Source organism: Xenopus laevis, chromosome 6L (genome assembly GCF_017654675.1).
Source record: "Xenopus laevis strain J_2021 chromosome 6L, Xenopus_laevis_v10.1, whole genome shotgun sequence".
In the NCBI taxonomy this organism is placed as follows: domain Eukaryota; kingdom Metazoa; phylum Chordata; class Amphibia; order Anura; family Pipidae; genus Xenopus; species Xenopus laevis.
Genome location: NC_054381.1, coordinates 24,774,908 through 24,795,264, shown reverse-complemented (window position 1 = coordinate 24,795,264; position 20,357 = coordinate 24,774,908). Strand labels below are relative to the sequence as shown.

General features: G+C 37.2%; 1 protein-coding gene across 1 annotated transcript in view; it reads left to right on the top strand.

The window, feature by feature from the left end:
- gpr158.L (G protein-coupled receptor 158 L homeolog) overlaps window positions 1-20,357 on the top strand; it is a 124,771-nt gene that overhangs the window by 75,718 nt on the left and 28,696 nt on the right. Inside the window, exon 5 of the mRNA XM_018267246.2 lies at window positions 8,880-8,948. Coding sequence (XP_018122735.1) covers window positions 8,880-8,948 — 69 coding nt within the window. The remainder of the gene's footprint in view (window positions 1-8,879; window positions 8,949-20,357) is intronic.

Genomic DNA, 20,357 nt, shown 5'->3' with positions numbered 1-20,357 from the left:
AAATCTGTAAAACTAATTGAAGTCAATGGGTGTCAAAATAATGTTGGCACATGACCATTTTTATGCACGCGACTCTTTTGTCCAAATGCATTAAAGTCAATGGGCATCAAAATTATTTTGTGGCTCGACAATTTTTACAAGCAGCAATTTTTTTTTAATCCATGCCTGGCGTATAAATTCGCCCATCACCAACCTATCACCCCCCCCTCGTTTGTTTGCTACCTACTACAAAGGTCCAAAAGATAAAGAAGAAATCACAAAAGATCCACTCCTGTACACCACCATACAATATTGCGGTTTGGGGCAAATCCAGGTTGTTCATGAGGTTTAGCCTTGATGTAGGATCTAATGAGTAAGGTTTGAGTTCTTCAACTGGGCTAGATTTAGTGAAAATGAACATTACATCTTCTGGTTTCTAGACCTTAAAGGGGTGATTCACCTTTAAAGGGCATGCAAAGGCAAAAAAAATCCCATTTTTACTTTCTTTAATGAAAAGGAAACCTATCTCCCATATACTTTAATTAAAAAATGTGTACCATTCTTATAAGAAACCTGACTGTAGCAGTGAAATTCTCCCTTCATTTACTGCTGTGGATAGGAAATGTCAGACGATCCCTAACTGCTGGGCAGGGAAACAATCATACTTATGAACAGCAGGGGGAGCCCCCGCCTTACTTCCCAGCCATGCAGAACTCAAGCAGTTTTGTTTGTTTCCCTGTAGAGCAGTCGGTGACTGTGTAGAGATTTGTATTGGATTTTATTTTTGCCTTTACATCCCCTTCACTGTTTCCAACTCCAACTGCAGGGACAAAGATCATGGTGCCAAATTTAAACAGATAAACTAGGATTCTATTTGGAGGATTATTTTGCTGCAGACACTGGTTCTGCAAAGTTGGAGAAAGTTTGTATTAAACAATACAAAAACTATAAAATCCACATTAAGTTAAATGACAACAAAGGACCCAGCGCAGTCTGTATATTCTGATTATTAATCAGTCTTTCTATATTGGCTTCTGGCAGGTATTATTTGACTTGTGCTGTTTTGAAAATTTATGACTATCCCTAAGCAGCCCAGACCACACTGAGCATGTGCACAGTCTTGGTCTTGCAAAGATGTTTAACAAAGTTACAAGATGGTGACCCCCTGTGGCCAACTTTGAAAGCATAAATTATTTGTTTGATTAGGCTTGTGGTGCAGTAAGTTCATGTTTATGTTTAGTATACAAAATACAGCATTTCTAGCCTTATTCTATGTTAGACTTTAGTTGCCATTTAAGTTTACTTTTAAAGGAGAAGGAAAGTCATTTAGCACTTGGGGGTGCCAAATGTTAGGCACCCCCAAGTGAATGTATTTACTTACCTGAAACCCAGGGCCAGTGCTCCTATCAGCAGAAAACTACACCGGCCCGGGGTTATACCAGTGAGCACCATGGAGTGCTCCTCTTCCGGCTTCTTTTTTTAAAATTTCCCGGGGCAGACGCATGCACAGTAGAACAATATAGCCGACTTATTCGTTAAAGTTCGGCTTTTCAATCTTAATACGCACGCGCAGCCGCAGAAAGAATATGCCGGCAGAGGATCGATCCGTGGTGTTGGTATAATCCCGTCCCAGTGCAGTTTTTTGCTGATAGGAGAACCAGCCAGGGGGTTTCAGGTAAGTAAATACAATCACTTGGGGGTGCCTAACATTTCATATTCTTATTCCAGTCTCTTATTCAAATCAGTGCCTGTTTGCTAGGGTAATTTGGACCCTACCAGCCAGATTTTGTAATTGCAAACTAGAAATTTGTAGGATAAAAAGCAAAAAAACTACAGATAATAAAAAATTAAAACCAAATACAATTTGCCTCAGAATATCACTCTCTACATCATACTAAAAGCTCATTTAAAGGTGAACAACTCCTTTAATGACATTCACTTTTAGATTACAAGGCAGATTTCATTTGTAATGTATTCTTAGTATAACTTTGAGGCATCTGTTGAGTTCCTCTGTGTTAATTTAGCACAAGAATTCAATTCGCATTGTGTGAGAATTTGATCCATTATGTAAATGTTATAGACTTTTAATGGCTGCTTTAAGCAGGCAAAATCATTAGCAGGAACAGCGAGGATGAAAGAAATCAGGCACTGTGTCAAACCCCAGATGAGGCCAGATTGTTTTCAATCAACCGAAACAAGATTTTCCCGGTTTTAATTCTACTGGCAAGATTTTGTACACGAATAAACCGACGCAGAAATGGAGCATTTTGTGATATTAACATATTAATCAATTAAAGGAAAAACGAGAGCCTTAAAATAAATTTGCTCTGATGTGATAATATTTTCAATTCTGTTTAGCAAATTTAGCCATTTCCAGTTTGTTTAGATCTAGGCAGTTGGTTTAGCGGCTGGCATTAATAACCCAACCCAAATTCCATATTAACACAAATATCTTTGTCTGCCACATACATTGTGTCTCCTACCCTTTCTTCTTTTAGACTGGGCCCTCTTTAGCTCTTGTATCGATTACATTTTTGTATGTTATCTGTATGGTCGACATTTACACCCATTTGTTACAGTCTTGCAGGATATGTTATGAATTAAGAAATATTAGTAATAACCTGTTTTAAATATCCTTTTCAGTATTAGAAGACCAGATATGGAAGATCATATCAGGCTAAATATAAATGTAACCTTGGTACTTGGGGGCAGATTTACTAGAGGGCGAAGTGGCTAACGCTTGCGTCAATTCGCTAGCGAAATAGATAGTTGCTAGCGGTCATTCGGACTCTATTGCCAGGCGACAATTCGCTCTGGCGAATGGACGTTATTCCGCAAATGAAATTCAGATTTTACTGAACCTCAGTCTTCTGTTACTTACATCATATTTCTTAGTGGAAAAAGCTTCTAAGTCCAAAAAACACTGGCGTCATTCAACTTTAAATTTCCCGCCATATGAAAATTCACCTGAACAAGACCTCTAGCGAATTTGCGATAGGCAGAAATGAACGCTAGCTTTCAATTGCTCGCATTGCCGAAGTAAAGCTAACAAAACGTAGCCAGTGTTCGGCGAAAAATAATGAGATAAAATCAATTTTAGTAAATAATCCCCTTAGTATGTTATAGAATGGCTAATTCTAAGCAACTTTTCATTTGGTCTTCCTTTATAATTTTTTTTTTTTATAGTTTTGAATTATTTGCCTCCTTCTGACTCTTTCCAACGTTCTAATGGGAGTCAATGACCCCATCTAAAAACAGTAAGGCTACACATTTATCGTTATTGCTACTTTTTATTAATTATCTTTCTATTCAGGCCTCTCCTATTCATATTCTAGTCTCTTAATGAAATCAATGCATGGTTGCTAGGCTAATTTGGACCCTAGCAATCAGATTACTGAAACTGCAAACTGGAGCGCTGCTGAATAAAAAGCTTGAAAAACACAAATAATAAAAAATGAAAACCAATTGCAAATTGTCTCAGAATATCACTCTCTACATCATACTAAAAGTTTGTTGAAAGGTGAACAACCCCTTTAACAAAGGGTGAACAGAACTTTAATCTCATTTTGCCAGAGAAAAATTCTAAAATTTCTATGAGTGAGTAGAGCTGTGGATCTCTCCTGTGGCAAATCACCCTTTGTCATTTTATGTATCGAGCACACTGACCTTTAAGAAGCCAGTTCTATCAGGTCAGAACAAAGGGGCCCTGGCAGCATAGGTTACTACAGGTATGGGACCTGTTATCCAGAATGCTCTGGTCCTAGGGTTTTCCAAATAACGGATCATTCCTTAATTTGGATATTCATACCTAGAAAATCATGTAAACATTAAATAAACCCATTAGGCTGGTTTTGCTTCCAATAAGGATTAATTATATCTTAGTTTTGATCAAGTACAAGGTACTGTTTTATTATTACAAAGAAAAAGGAAATAATTTTTAAAAATTTGGATTATTTGATTATAACGGAGTCTATGGGAGATGGCCTTTCTGTAATTCAGAGCTTTATGGATAATGGGTTTCCCATACCCATATTACAATACTTCCTGTTGACCCACCCTGGTTAAAGTGCATCAGTGGGCTTAATTTACAAATGGGGGCAAATTGCCCCCCCCCAAATACCCAGACAAAATACCCAACAGAAGTCTTTATAAAATATTGGGTGCCAATTAGGTGCAAGCTATGCTAGAACACAGATGCATAATTAAGGTGGGTTGAACAAAAATAAAAGTTCAACCACACCAAACACCAAAGTTATATCTCCTGTTAATGATGTGCAAGTTGATTATAATAATTTTGTGAACTTTGCTTAGTATATCCCATACCTATATATATAGGTATGGGATCCGTTATCCGGAAATCAGTTCTCCAGAAAGCTCCAAATTTCGGAAAGGCTGTCTCCTGTAGACTCCAATTTATCCAAATAATCCAAATTGTTAAAAATGATTTCCTTTTTCTCTGTAATATAAATTAAAATATAAAAAAAATATATATAAATATAATATCAAAAAATATAAATATAATTAATCCTTATTGGAAAAGCAAAACCAGCCTATTGGATTTATTTAATGTTTACATGATTATCTAGAAGATCCAAATTACGGAAAGATCCATCATCCGGAAAACCCCAGGTCCGGAGCATTCTGGCTAATGCGTCCAATACCTGTATTGAAGAATGTTTTCTGTGCATGCAAAATAATGTATCACTTTTCTTTATGCTGAACTGCATTCAGTGGATCCAAAAATAATTCAGTTTGCTCACTCATTGTCAATTTTCACATTTCAAGCTTTGACACATTTTGCACAATGTTATCAAATGGCCGTTCTTGAGGAAAGGGGTTCCCCTTGAGGAAAGAGATTCAATATCCCTTCCCTTCATGCATGATGCAATGTCATGCTGCTCTGTATTGAAGATCGCTAAGAAAATGGTTATTAATGAAATGACCTCTCTTGGAACCAAGGAGCAATGCTACACACGGTATAGTGCACGGATATACAGTTAGTCTCCATAGCAACATAACTCCAAATCATTGAAGAGATCAATGGATTTTTTGATGTCTAGCTTGATGAGGTTAGGAAGACCGGGTCATTGTATCTTCTGCAATCTCAAATCCTTGGCAGTCTTCTGCATTGTGAACTGTAATGTGATTTATTAGCCCATCACAGAATAATAAAACATTGATGTAAGTAATTGTGTTTTACAGGCACACCCTCTGCTTCCTTGTGTGAAGCTGATCGCCACTTTATTCTCTTATTTTTCTCTGGAAATTGATGCAGTATTGGACAACTTTCAGGGGATCAGAACCAAAATATATATTATTATTATTATATAAAGGTATGGGATCCGTAATCTAGAAACTCATTATACAGGAAGTCCATCTCCCATAGACTCAATTTTAATAAAATAATTAAAATGTTTTAAAATGATTTCCTTTTTCTCTGAATTTCTCTCTGGGGGTCACTCTCCAGCTCATTGTGACTGCCAACCACTTTGACTTGAACCTTACTCATTGATATTCATGTGTGGCCTACCATTTGTTCCATTTTTTGTTTTTCCTCTGCACTGCTCTTCTAGCTGAAACTCATATTTAGTCATTCTAAGGTCGGTACATCAGCATCATGCTTGCAGTAATTACGGTAATTGAAAACTGAAATTCTTCATTAGTTGTCATTCATTAATGTAAAACCTGTTACACCACCTTAGATGTGGTCAGAAGTATTAATGAAAATGTGTCCATCCTGGTGGCACTCTAAGTCCCCAGTAAGCATGGTTGTCACTCCTGACCACTCTTAATTATTTGTAAAACACCTACATATTCCGCAGCACTGTCCAATAAATGTACAGTACACTAAACATACAGATTACATATAAAAATACAACTGCTAAAGAAGACCCTGCCCTTAAGAACTTTCCACCCAAAAGAAGGAGTATGAGACACAAAGGGAGTTATTTACTAAATTCTGTATGCAAAAATCATGATTTTTTTTTTTGTTCTAAAATCGGACTTTTAGAAAAATCAAGATTTTTTTGGAATTTATTAAACCCCGATGATGGAAAAGTCAGAATCAGAAAATCCGGCATCTCAGACCTGTCGAGGTTGCATATAAGTCAATGGGAGAAATCCCATTGATTTTTTGATGTGCACTGGGTTTCGTGCAATACCCCAAAGTTTTTAGGCAAAAAGCTGAGGTTTTGGGTAAAAAATCTGAAAAAAAACGTGAAAAACAGATGAAAAATCCGAAAAAAATGTAAAAATCCGATTTTTTCTCGCAAAGCAAATTTTTGGGAAAATGGAATAATAAATTAGTGTAAAAACCCGGAGCAGATTTGACCAGAGTTTGTAGCAGAAAATATTTTTTAGATAAATTTGAACTTTGAGAATTAACCCCACAAAGTGTGATGGGTACGAGAAACCCTATCTTAGTTTTAGAGTTGTAGAGAAATAAAAAACAAATTTTTAGAGAGAAAAATTTGATTTGTGAAAAAAATAGAAATTTGAATGTTAATAAATAGGCCCCATAGTTTTATGGTATTTCTGTATTTCTGTTAGTTGCATTTTAAAAAAAAAAAAAAGTCATTCACACAGATCTGAAATGGTACAAAATTGCATTCCTATATCCACCTAAAATCCACTGTTTCTTCCAAAAGAACAGAATATTGGCCTTTTTGTGATAAATTTTAAGAGTTTAACTTCCACCTTGTCTCCAAGGGGAATTGTGCTGTTAGATGATTGCATTCCATGGCGCATCTCTTATCTTGAGATGATGGGATTTATAGAGGTAACATAGGCCTGTAATCTTGTTGGGAACATATCTCTGGAGGACATAATCTTTCCTTTCTATATAAGTGTCCTAGGGTGATAAAACAGTAACATCAATAACAGCAGCAGATAAAGAAAAATGATAGATGTTGATTCAACATTTTTAGTAGACAAAAACGGGAACTCCAGTTCAACAGAAACAACTGAAGTCACCAAAGAAAGCCATTTATATCCAAGAAAAGAATACTTGAATCAAAAGAAAACAACTTAAACAGTAACCAAAAGTGAGAACAAAAATGGCTACAGTCTAAAAGGCTTATTTTTCAACTCTAAGGGTAAGGTCACACTGAGCATTTCGGGGAGATTTAGTCGCCTGCCTCACGAGGAAACGACTTCGGAAAACGAATCACCGCGTGTGATTAGCGCCGGTGATTTTTCATTTTAGCCAGCGCAGAGTGAAGGAAGGCGTTTGGGGAGATTGGTCGCCGCAAAGACGATGCGATTAGTCACCAGACGACTAAATCTCCCCGAAACGCTCAGTATGACCTTACCCTAAAAACTAAAAATGTCATGACATTTATTACAGCATCCAAATGAAAAAACTATGAACGAAAAATAATGCGCTAAAAAATAGAAATACCTTGAAAACGTCTAAAAGTCCAAATTAATTTAAAATGGTGCAATAGGATCAGCGCAGCTCCAATTGACTTCTATAGGACCTCGACAACTTTTACCTGACAAAGTTTGGTTTTAGTGGTTTTCTTGGTTTTTACATTTAATAATGTTTTAAAGAAATTTAGAAAAACTAAGAAGAGCTTTTAAAAAAAATGGGAAAACCACAATTTTTTAGAGATTTGTGAAAAAAAAGGAAATTAGATTGTTAGTAAATGGTCCCCTAAGGCTGTCAAATACTTGCATTTCCTTTAAAAAAAATATGGTTTCACCATTTGAACTATTTTTCCTTAAGGGTTTATTTATCTGAGGGTCTTTTTTAATTTTTTTTTTAGAATTTTTAGAGGTTTAAAAAAATTTTGAAAAACTAAAAAGAGCTTTTAAAACAGATTGGGAAGACCACAATTTTTTTGAGATTCGTGGACAAAAATGAAATTCGATTGTCAAATACTTGCATTTCCTTAAAAAATATGGTTTCACCATTTGAACTGTTTTTAAAAAGGGTTTATTTATCAGAGGGTTTCTTTTAAAGGTAAGAAGTTACTAACATATCACATTGTGTGTGCATCAAGTATTTTTTCTTTGCATATTGTATCCTGAATCTGTGTGCTGCCTATGTCTTTCTCAGTGGATAGGAAGATTAACAGTGCCATCTGCTCATGAATGCTAAATTCTTCAATGGTCCTATTGATATCACTGGTGGTACCTAAGAATGTTGCCTTTTTGGAAAAACAAATGGTCAGAAGACACAACATGATCCTTTTCTGCCACCGTCTCAGAGAATTTGAGGTTAATCGTGTAGCACCACATTTAGGGGCTGATTTACTAAAACTCGAATTAATCTAATTTGTTTATGTAAACAAATTTGACCAAACTCCCTTCCACAAATTGAACTCATTTATCAATTTTTCTCAAAAAAAAAAAAGTCGCAAAAAAATTGAGTGTCAATTCATATCATACGATTGACATTGTGAAAACTCTACTTTTTTGGATTACTAGACAAAACCCCCTGACTTTTTCGGATTAGCCAGTGCAGATCACGATGTCAGGGATATCTGCCATTGACTTCTGCATGACCTCGACAGGTTTGAGATGGCATATTTTTCAATTTGGATTTTTAGCAGCTTTGGGGTATGATAATCTCTGATTGTAAAAATGCATCCATGCTTGAAATCCTCAGTTTCGTGAATATTTTTTTTCCTATTAAACATAAAATAAATTTCATATATATAGGGGCTCTGTTGTTTACATACTGTATCCTATGATCTTGCCAAATATGATACTGTTTCATTATCAGAATGAAAAATTCATTATAAAGGTAATTATAGGCTGGTTGCCTGGTCCGCCATGTTTTAACATGATAATGTATTCTGTATATGTATAATTTGAACTCATCAATTTTTTTTTCTCATACCAAACCCTCATATTAATAGCAAAAAATATTTTTTTTTCCTGCTTGTCTTTTTCAGAGTGTTAGAGCCTCAGGATTGGTTCTGTTGGAAGTCATTCTGTTTGGGTCGCTTCTCCTGTATTTTCCAGTAAGTAAAGAAAATCCCTTGTGGTTCTTTAATCTAGAAAAAGACATTAGTTGGATAATTTTCTGCTAAGATTTTCCAATTAAGGGAAATATATTTCTCCTCTAAATATACAATAGAATATGCATGGCCAGGGGCGTAACTATTGTATAGAGGAAGCAGATCCTGCGGCTGCAGGGGCCTGGAGGTATAGGAGCCCCTTGAGGCCCTAATTCATATATCATTTCAATAAATATTGGTAGAACAGGTCAACCTCTAAACATTTTGGGGGGCTGAAAAATAATTTGCTGTGGGGCCCAGTAATATCTAGTTATGGCACTGTACATGGCTTTTATGTTCTTTTTTTGTGAGCTTTTGGATACAGCTAATGGCACATGGTCTCAGGTTGGATTATCTGCAAGTAATTATTTCCTTAGTAGATCCTCCAAAATCTTCAACAGTTTAGTAGAGTAGCCATCTCCACATCTGTATCGTGCAACATGAAAAAAGGACTGGAGAGCCTTCCAGGATGAATGTAGTTTTTATTGAAGCACTACATGTTTTGGACCAAATAGTCTGGTGCACCAGAGGAAGGACCTATTTGGTCTGAAACATGTAGTGCTTCAATAAAAACTACATTCATACTGGAAGGTTGGATTATCTGGCCTGGCTGAAATTAACATCAAAGATGGCCACACATAGATGACTTTTGTGTGCTATTCTACTTTGTTTTCCTATTTGCAGAAGGTCAGGAAATTGTAGCCCACAATTTTTTGGTGGTGTCCTAATTTTTTTGGGTTGACCATCATCATATAAAGTTTGTGATGTATTTTGTTTCACATCACTGAAACTTGTGTATTACAAAAAAATGTTGTACCCCATGTTGAAAAATATAAGGATATTAAAAGTCACCTTGGAGTCCCACAACCAGTAAAAAAAAGCATCTGACTTTTCATCCTTGTGCTTTTATATAGTCATAGAACTCTTTGTTCCATTATATTTTACTATCGGGGCACATTTTTCTTTATCTGTTTTCTTCAATATGTTGGGCCATATATATTTACAGTATATACAGTATATTTAGGGCTTTACATGGGAATGGAATACTGCTTCTAATGACATGGAAACTAGAAGTTCATTCTGAAAATGTGTAATTGAGCAGAAGAGAACAATGTCACTTAGGGGGACAGGTACTTACATAACAAAGCTATGTGAGCCATGTATAGTTTACAGTAATGCAGTTATCGATGGCTCTTCATGTACTTAACACATACAAGGCATGACTCCCTTTGGGACCTCTAATCTCGCACCTCTCCTAGCACACTAATATGGCATCTCCCTACTGTCTGTTTGACGTCTCGTTTAATCCAAAAAGTAATTGATAATACTTTTTTAGAAAGTGTAGTATCATGAAAAAACAGTTGATAGTCCTCTAGTCCTCTTTGGAATTCTAATATGGCTTGTGCAAATCAAAAAATGCTCAGTTACAACAATATATAAATCTTGGTGCTTAGTTTTGTGCATAAACAAAAATTTTAGAATTCACTTTACATGCCATATGAAAAAGCGCATACAAAGTAAATTGTTCAATAGTCTAGCATGATAAATTAATGCCAGGCGTACATTAAGAAAATGTCAAACCAAGGTCTGTGCTACGGCAGAATAACATTAAAAAATCTGACATTTAGATTTGGCATTTTAGACTACTGCGTAACAATTGTTAATTCATTGAATGAAAAATTATCTCTTCTTACTTTTCGGAATTATAGTTGTCCAGATATTCATAAGTTTAATGTTTTGCTGACTCTAACATTCTTCAGACTGTAGTAATTTACAAGACTTTAAACTCTGAAAAGAATGGAAATGGGGGAAAAACAAGCTAATGAATGGATGGATTTTTTAAATGGTGGCTAATGATGAGAAATTTGGAGAGAGATTTCTTTTCCTTCAGACTACTACTTTAATTACACTTCTTAATTACTTTTTAATTGCCGTATAGTTTGTAACTGCCCAAATGGATTCATGTATATGAAGCCAAGGAAGTAGTCAATACTTAATGCCTTTAAAGAAGTTGAAGTAAAAGACGATTGGTGCAAAATACCTTGAAGTAGTGAATAAGAAAGTAAAGTAATCACTCCTTGAAATGTTCACTTTTTCCCACTGAAAGTCATTCCAGTTGTCCAAAAGTTTCAGAGGGCAGTGGGAAGAAGAGAGAGTGGGGATAGTTAGGGCTAAGGGGCAGGGGACCACTGAAGCAGCACATAGCATGGAACTAACAAGAGAGAACAAAGTTACTGGGACTGGTATATGTTATATTTTACATTAATACAATTACCAATAGCAACCAATTAGCAGTTAGTTCTAGTCAGTCTGCTACAATTAAGAAAACTAAAGTAAGGTTCTGATTGGTTGGATAGGTAACTGCACCAGCATTTAGAAATCAACCCCATGCTATTCCGCTTTACACAGACTGTTTGTGGCACAAATGTTATACAAATTGAACCTTTAGGCATAAAGTGATTTTTTTAATACAGGTATGGGATCCGTTATCTGGAAACCCGTTATCCAGAAAGCTCCGAAATACAGAACGGCCATCTTCATTCCGTAATTTGGACTCCATTTTATTGAAATAATCCATATTTTTAAAAATGATTTACTTTTCTCTGTAATAATAAAACAGGTCCCACACCTGTATTGTTTTTACCATTTATACTTGACAACTAAATAACTTTCCCCAGGGGAATACCCGAAATCTGAGTGAATATCTAAGAATAACTCCTCATTCCCCTCTGGGAAGAAGCCGGGTTTAGATGGCATCCCAGTAGACTGGTATAAGCTCAACTTAGACACTTTGGCCCCAAATATGCTCCAGCTATACCAGACGGCCCTTGAGACTGGTACCTTACCCCCCTCTCTTAGGGAAGCACTCATAATCCTTATACCTAAGAAGGGAGGTGATACAGCAGCTTACAGACCCATAGCACTCCTATCCAATGATAGCAAAAGTCCTAGCTAACTAACTAACCAAAGCTAGTTAACCAATTTGGGGAAGTCTCAGGTCTCCAAGTTAATTGGCAAAAGTCCACCTTGATGCGGCTAAACTCTGTGCCCTTCATCCCTGCACTCCCAACAGAGCTAAAATGTGTTGAAATGTTTAAATACCTGAGAGTGTGGGTCAATGCAAATCCATATAGATATAGAGTGCTAAACATTGACCCGGTGATACAGTTTGGCACCAACTTCATGCACTGATCGAGACTCCCGCTCAACCTACTGGGTGAGTTAACCTCATAAAAATGGTGGTGCTTCCCAAACTGTTATACCTATTTCACAACTTCCCGATTCCACTTCCAAACAGCCTATTTACCAGAATCCATGATATGCTTTTTTGTGTGGAACAACAAACAACCTCGTATAAACCTTCAAACCCTAACAGCCCCAAAGAAGAACGGTGGTTTGGCACTACCACACTTCTTATTGTATTATCTAGCTGCCCAGTTAGTGTATGTAACCTGGTGGTTCTCTCCTTCAGCTAAAAAATGCCACCTTACCCATCTCAGCAGAAGCAGCAGGGTCAATTGAAGCATTAGCAAATACTCCCATTAGGGGAACCACTCAAAGGGGATGCCCCCCTACCACACTGGGAATGTTAATCCCAATATGGAAAAAACACAACCCTACAAATCGCGATTTCCCCACATACGCCTCTGTGGTGCAATCCCCAGGTACACCACTTTCTTACAGTACCGGACCCGTCACTCTTGGAAAATTTTAAAATTAAATATATTGGTCAACTGTATGATGAGTCCTTTGCAGCCCTAACTATGGAGTATAAACTTCCTAGTGTGGTACAGATATCTTCAGCTCAGACATGCAATTAATATCAAATTCTCTGATTCCTCCAAGGTAACCCTGTCTTGACTAGGGGAGCTTTTAAGGACACCGAGTAGTAAGCAACTCCTATCCCGCATTTACTCTATCCTTAATATACAAAGAGTCAACCCCATTGCACAATGTTACACTATTACACTAAATGGTCCTTGGATCTTCCACAGTTTAACTCACTGTCACATTCGGCACCCAATATCCAGAACCCAAGCTAAGCTCCCTGGTCACGGCTCTCACTTCTGCCTTTAACCACCACCTTTCACCTTGGGAGGAGCCCTCGGCTAATCGGATGCCGCCAGGTCTTAATAGAGAGAGGAGCAAAGCTAACGGTTCTGGACGAGCAAAGGGGCATGATAGTCTCACCAGGATACTGGGAGGAAGTACACCACCAGGAACAGGCAGGCCGGGCCAGTACAAGCAGAGAATCGTCAGACAGGCTGGAATCAGCATTGGAGAATGTAGAATAGTCAGTGGAAAGGCAAAGGATCAGGATTGGAGAGGTCAGAATAGTCACAGACAGGCAGGATCAGGGTTGGAGAGGTCAGAGTAGTTAATCAAGCAGGCAAGGGTCAATACACTAAAGATCACAAGGAATATAACACCCAGGAACAAGCTAATTGAACCTAACAATGGACACTCACTCATAATTACCTTCGGTGATTAGCAGCTATGATATCATAATACAATACAGTACAAATTTTTCATGGGAACCAAGCTACCAAACGTGGTGCCTAGTTGGATGGCTTGGATCTATTTTGTGTAGTACTTGGTAGCAACTAAGGAGCTTGTTGGTAGAACCTTTTATGCTCCAGTTTCTCCATTTGGAATGATGGCAACAAATTGGTAAAATAATAGAATTTCTGATATCTGCATTTTGTTTGTACATGGCAAAATAATGGCCACTAATGATGGATCAATTTTGAAAGGGCAAATGTACTAGCATGAACCTCTCCACCATGTTTGCTTTCACACAAATTCAACAGCCAAATTTACAACACTTTGAGTTATGTTGCAAACACAATCAATACTTAGTACTTAGTTAGCATTTTGGATATAGTGGGTGCCATGTATTAATAGATGCAAAGTTTGCTTCATTTTAGTAAACCATAGCAACCGTTGAAGTGATTACTTTTTTGAAGTAGAGTGGTGAATATTACCTGCTAATTGGTTACTATGGGTTACTAGAACTTTGCATCTCTTATCACAATACCCCAATGAAACCTACTGTAACATTTATGAACAGTCGCTGTGGCTAAACTGTTGTCAAGCACTATAATGAACCTTACATAATTGATGTCTATATCGTGGCATAATTGCTTTCTGAGAAGCAGGAGAATAGTTCTGAACACATAAAAAAATATTTAAAGGACAAGGAAAGCCGGGTTTTACAAAGTGAATCATTTGAGTATTTGCATTCCCCTCTCCCAGATCGCTACCGTGTTTTTTTGGAAATACCTTCTGTAAAAAGCAATAATTTTACCCAGTAATTATTATTTTTATTACGAGATTGCGTCCACCATCTTTAACCGGTTTGCGTCACCGTGCATGTCCTTTCCTTGCCTGTATTATGCGCACATTATGCTGGTTCGTGAGAAACAGAACGCAGGGTTGAAAGCTCTCGAAATATAAGCCTTGTGCAAGCGCAAAAACAAAAGAATAACTATTGCGCATGCGTGGGAGTCTTCATCTTTAGGCCAGAAAGATGATTTTGGGTAAAGTTATTGCTTTACTTAGCGGCTTTCACAAAGGATCTTTTAAAAGGAGCCATGCTTCAGCAAAATGACTCCACTGTTAGCCTGCAATTAGGTAAACCTTTCCCCGCACTCCTTATTGTTTTCAGTCTTCCCTCGTCTTTTAAAGGAGAAGGAAAGGTTAAAACTAAGTAAGCCTTATCAGAAAGGTCCATCTAAATATACCAGTAAACCCCCAAAGTAATGTTGCTCTGAGTCCCCTGTCAAAAGAAACACAGCATTTCTTTCCTTCTATTGTGTACTCATGGGCTTCTGTATCAGACTTCCTGTTTTCAGCTTAAACCTCATTGCCCTGGGCAAGAGCATGCTCAGTTTGCTCTCTCCCCCCACCCCTCCCTTCTCTACTGTAATCTGAGCCCAGAGCAGGGAGAGACTCATGCAGGAAGTGATGTCACACCACATTAATACTGCAGCTCCTATCCTAAACAAACAGAGAGTTTCTAGAGCTTTTTACTCAGGTATGGTAAAACATTCTACAGAATAAATTTAGCATTCTAGCTTGTACTATTGCAGCTAATCTATTGGCAATAAAATGCCTCCGTAGCTTTCCTTCTCCTTTAACCTGCACTCATCCAAAACCAGTGTTGAAAATAGGGCTCATTTAGAACAGCAAGTGAGGTTGTACTTACACAAATGTTGCGTGTATTGACACCATTTGGCAAAGGTATTTGCATTCAAACCTGCTCTTTGCATGTGTATCTTTTGACCCAAGGATAAATTGCCACCCACCCTGTAATTGAAGTTAATTTCCGGGTTTCCCATGGCAGGCTGCATGAATAGGCACCCAATAAATCAAACAATAATGCTATTTTAATGGCTATAATTAATTTTAATGCGATATTCCTACTTCAAAAATCTAAATTAAAAAATGTACACCCGATTAACAAATGCTTGCATAATTGCACTTGTTTTGACTTATCAGACACAGCTGGGTTGAACAGAACTCTGGAATGATAGTGTAATTGTAGGACATCATCTGTAGGTAAAAAAACATGGTTATTTGCCTTCAAACTGTGCACTTTGCACAATGTATTTGTGGTTGTGCATAACCCATAATGTGTGCCAGAAATTATCTGTCTGGGTAATCTCTATGCACTCGGGTAGCATCATATAGGACCAAAGGCTTTAGACTAAAAGGTGGCATGCACAATGTCCCATGGATAAACCTGCTGGTACCTTGGGATTCTTGCTGGGAAAAAAAACAATTCCTGATTAAAACCGTTCTCTTATATTACAGGCTTTACCGGATTAAACCTTTTATCCTACACCCTGTGAAAGTGATTACATTTAAGTGTAGTGTTCTGAAAAATAATTGAAATGAAAAGCTACAGTATTTTAGCCATTTCCCCATGAGATAAAAAGTCATTTTGTATTATACAAATACCGTTGTCGGTTATATGGCTCTTTTAGTTGAGTCACTCCATTTTTATTTGCTAGAAATTATTAACTGTGTTTGCTCAGCGAGTGCACTGAACAGAACAAAGGAAATGCCAGAGACTATATATCACGCTTTAGAAGGCAACTCAAATTTCTCCCAGCAGAAAGATCAACAGTAATCATCCTTTAGCGCTGCAATGAGATGAATTCAAAGCTGCTCGTTTGCCAACATTTAAATTCATTTATTAGGTTCATTTCACCCTGCAATTACTTTCTAAAGATAATAACAAACTTATGTGCTTACAGCTCTTTGTGAAGAGGAGATTATATGGCACTGAAATAACAGATAAAATGGCTTTATGGCTTAAAAATGGGGAAAATAGAAGGGGGTTATTTACAAACTCTATTACAGTGTACAAAATGCAGTTTAAATGCAACTCAAATGTTTCGGTGTTTGCATCCGATTCCCGAGTCCATTGTGCTTGTTAACACAACCTGCTACCATCAGCTCTAGGGTTCCCCGTCAGTCGGTTTAGTTGTTCACCATTCATTAGAAGCACATTGGGCACATTGGGGCTCACTTACCAAGCACAATCATGGTTGTGGTTGTGCAAAATGGCAACAGTCATTGCACAAATTGACACCATTCATTGGTGACAATGTGCTCCACCAGTCTGTTCGAAGGAATCTCATGAAGTGCATCTGTTAGTGGTGGGGAACCATCCGGCATGTGTCATGGATGTCATGGATGGGAATTATGACATCCCAACACAAAAATTTCATTTGAGTCCAATTCATGTCGAGGCACAATTGTGTACATTTTAACATATCAACCGAAATTGTACCAAGTGTAAGACCCCTGGTGGACACAGGGATACTGGACTTATAGGCACATGTTTTATTATGAAACAACAATAATAATAATTGGACTTTTCAAACTGCACTGTGGTTATAAATTAGGCCTATTGACAGAAGTGTAGAAGCAATTTAATCAATATTCTCTCTTCATTACTTCCATTTTAGTGCGCCCTTTGCTTACGGATGCTTTGTAAATGATCCCTATAATTTTTTTACAAATATCGGGCCAGATTTAATTCAGTGAAAACAAGTTATCTTGCCCATGAGTGAAAACTCAGGGACGAGATTAATTTCCAGAAGAAAGATCTTTTCTCCTAATTCAGTTCCAGATTTTTCTTATAGACATCAATGGAGTTTTCACATGATAAAACTTGAGTTGGGTTGGGGGCAGAAGGCTCTCCAGGGCGGTTAAGGTCATGTAATAATTAGCAGTTAAATGTTGATCGATCTCTGCAGAAATGCCCAACCAACTGAACAGGGATAGCTGAAATGGCATAGAGTTGTATGGATCTCGGGCGGTTGTGCAAACTACATCTCCATGTCCTTTGGCTAAATAGACGTTCACATTGTGCAAAGCTGTAAAATGCAGGTATATTTCTACCTAAATTGCTCCCTGTTGTGTGCGAAGAACGACCTTTACTTCACATCTTACTTGATCCTTGGTGGTGGCAAAAAATTCCGTCCGAAAGATAGCACTCGCTCCATCTGCCTTTAATGTCATAGCTGTCAAGCGAAACGCTTCCCAAGAACCAATACAGTAAGTAGGAATGCTGAATTTCCCAACAAAACATCATTGATTTATGATTAACAAATAAACCGAATGAAAAGTGGGACACAGTAAATGCACTTGCTGTTAAGGAGCTTCCAACGGTCCATAAAAATAGGAGGAAGTTCGGAGTGAAGCCGTTGCTTTGCTTCTGTGATTATTCTTTTGTTCTAAATAATGTATCAGGATTAGACATGGTACACTGGATGATATCAATTATTAAATTAAACCTGACATGCCAGTAAAGATTTGCACTTGAACTCTGTTTTGTTAAGCTTTCTAGTCAACATTTGCTCTTTACATTTGGGTTTGATTCATATTCTTGTGTTTCTTATGTAGAGATCAGAAGATGTTATTATTTATAAAGCATAATCAAATACTTGATAATGTAACTTCATGTTGTGACTTCTTAATATTACTGCTATCAGTCTTAAAGAGATAATGGCACAAAAGCAAAATCATCAACCACCTCCTTGCATCAGGAATACTCTGTGCTTGGTAATACATTCCCCTTGCTTCACAGATTGAAGTAGGGTTTTCACCTGGCTGGTACTTGACCGACCTAGCCAGTAAATCATGAGCTAGAACTGGGCTGGTATTACACATTTACATATCTCCTCCCCTTCCAAAAGTGTAAACCTTTATTTACATTTCCCTAATCCACCCATTTCCACACCCCTGATATCATAGACCCATTGTCCACCCCATGAAATCACCAGAAACTCCCCCCTGCAGTCCAAAACAAGTAATTCAGAAAGGTGACAACCCTAATTTCAAGGGGTACCTATTTTTTTCTGCAATATATATTTAAAATCAATTAAATTAGTGTTAAGTTCGCTCTTGCTCAGTAGCAGATAAGTAAGCTTTGGGGCCAACTTGAAAAACTGTTACAATATGATATGTTACATCAGCAGCTTCTGTCCCTACAGAGCATGATCTCTGACTTGAAGTTTAACTAAAGTCTGTTACAGAGTGACCATTATAACTGCTTAGAATTAGTCAGAGAAATATTGACTGCACTCTCTCCAGCTCCTTTATATCATTTTTAAGGACTGGAGGCCAAAACTGCACTGCATACTCCAGGTGAGGCCTTACCAGGGACCTATAAAGAGGCAAAATTATGTTTTCATTCCTTGAGTTAATGCCCTACTTTATTTGCTTTCGTATCTACGGAGTGATACTGCCTGGAATTAGACAACTTGTTATCCACAAAAAACCGTAGATCCTTCCAATTTAGGAAACCGCCAACATACTGCCATATTTACTAAACTCGATTTGTTTCGGGTCCAGGTTTTTTGAGCAAAAACATGAATTTTCAGAGGAAAAAGACTACATTTTTTGGAGATTTATTGTACCCCGAAGCTGCAAAAAGCCAGAATCCCAAAATCCACCATCTGAATCCTTTTGAGGTTGTGTATAAATCAATGGCAGATGTCCCTTTTACAATTTGAAGATATTGCGATCTGTGCTGAGTTTAGTTTGATAATCCGAAAAAATTCAGGGTTTTAAGGGGATAACCTGAAAAAATTGTGCGATTCAGCTGCAAATCCAAATTTGAGTTATGCTAGATTTTATAGATTTTTTCCCGACCCGACTTTTTTGAGTTATTCTATTGATAAATAAGATAAAATCATGGATGGGAGTTTGGTCGAGCTTGGTTTAATAACTATATGAGATAAATTTGAGTTTGTAGAACTTGCGCTTTCTTCATTGTGATTGTCTTCATGGCAAAAAAAGTGTATTTTCTGCTAACTGCATTTTAACTATGAGTTATATATTCCTTCAAGCGATAAAGCTGTGTGACCTACATACCCCTTTTGTTTGCTATTCTGTAAGCATAAGTTATATTTGCTTCTCTAAATATCATCTGTTTGTGCTCTTAGAGCACTGCAGGGAAAATTGCACATGCTGCACATGCACTGTGTTTGTGATGTGCATGGGTTTGCCATATGGGGTCTTTTTATAATATGGATTTTAAGTCTACTAGAAAATCATTTAAACATTAAATAAACCTAATAGGCTGGTTTTGTTTCCAATAAGGATTAATTATATCTTAATTTAGATCAAGTACAAGGTACTGTTTTATTATTACACAGAAAAAGCAAATATTTTAAAAAGTTTGGATAAATTGGAGTCTGTGGGAGATGGCCTTTCTGTGATTTGGTTTCTTGATAATGGGTTTCCGGATAACGGATCCCATACTTGGTTTATTCCATGGAAAGCTATGATTGGGACCTCAAGTTGCAGGACTGTCAGATATATATAAATGAAGTTACAGGCCTACCTAATCCAGAAGTTTTTGAATTTTGATTGTCAATACCAGTCTCTGCAACTGTAGGCAGTGTCAGTCAGCATCTGCGAAAGCTAATAAAATCTAATAAAATATTCTCTTGCATTCATTGCCTCAAGGGATACAATCATAAAGTTGCCTTTTTATATATATCACTGGTAAGGCCTATGCAGCTCATGTTTGTGTATGTATTGTATTGTGTGGATGTATGTATTTATAGAGAGGCCCACAGCCAAGTAGCGTTTTCCCCCCACTGCTGGTCAGTGATGCCGGGGAGAGATACACAGAAGGTCTGACCTTGATGGATAATTGTCTTTTTTGTTTCAACCCAAATGAACTATGTAATTTGATCAGTAATTTTGCAGTCATGTCTTTAGTAATTTATATTAATGATTAATGTGGGACTGCGATGAATTCTTTTTTTTACCGTCGAGAAAAAAATATCTTTATTGTCTGCTTTAGTCTTTAGGCGATACATGAAATGACCCAGAGTTTGTAGAGGA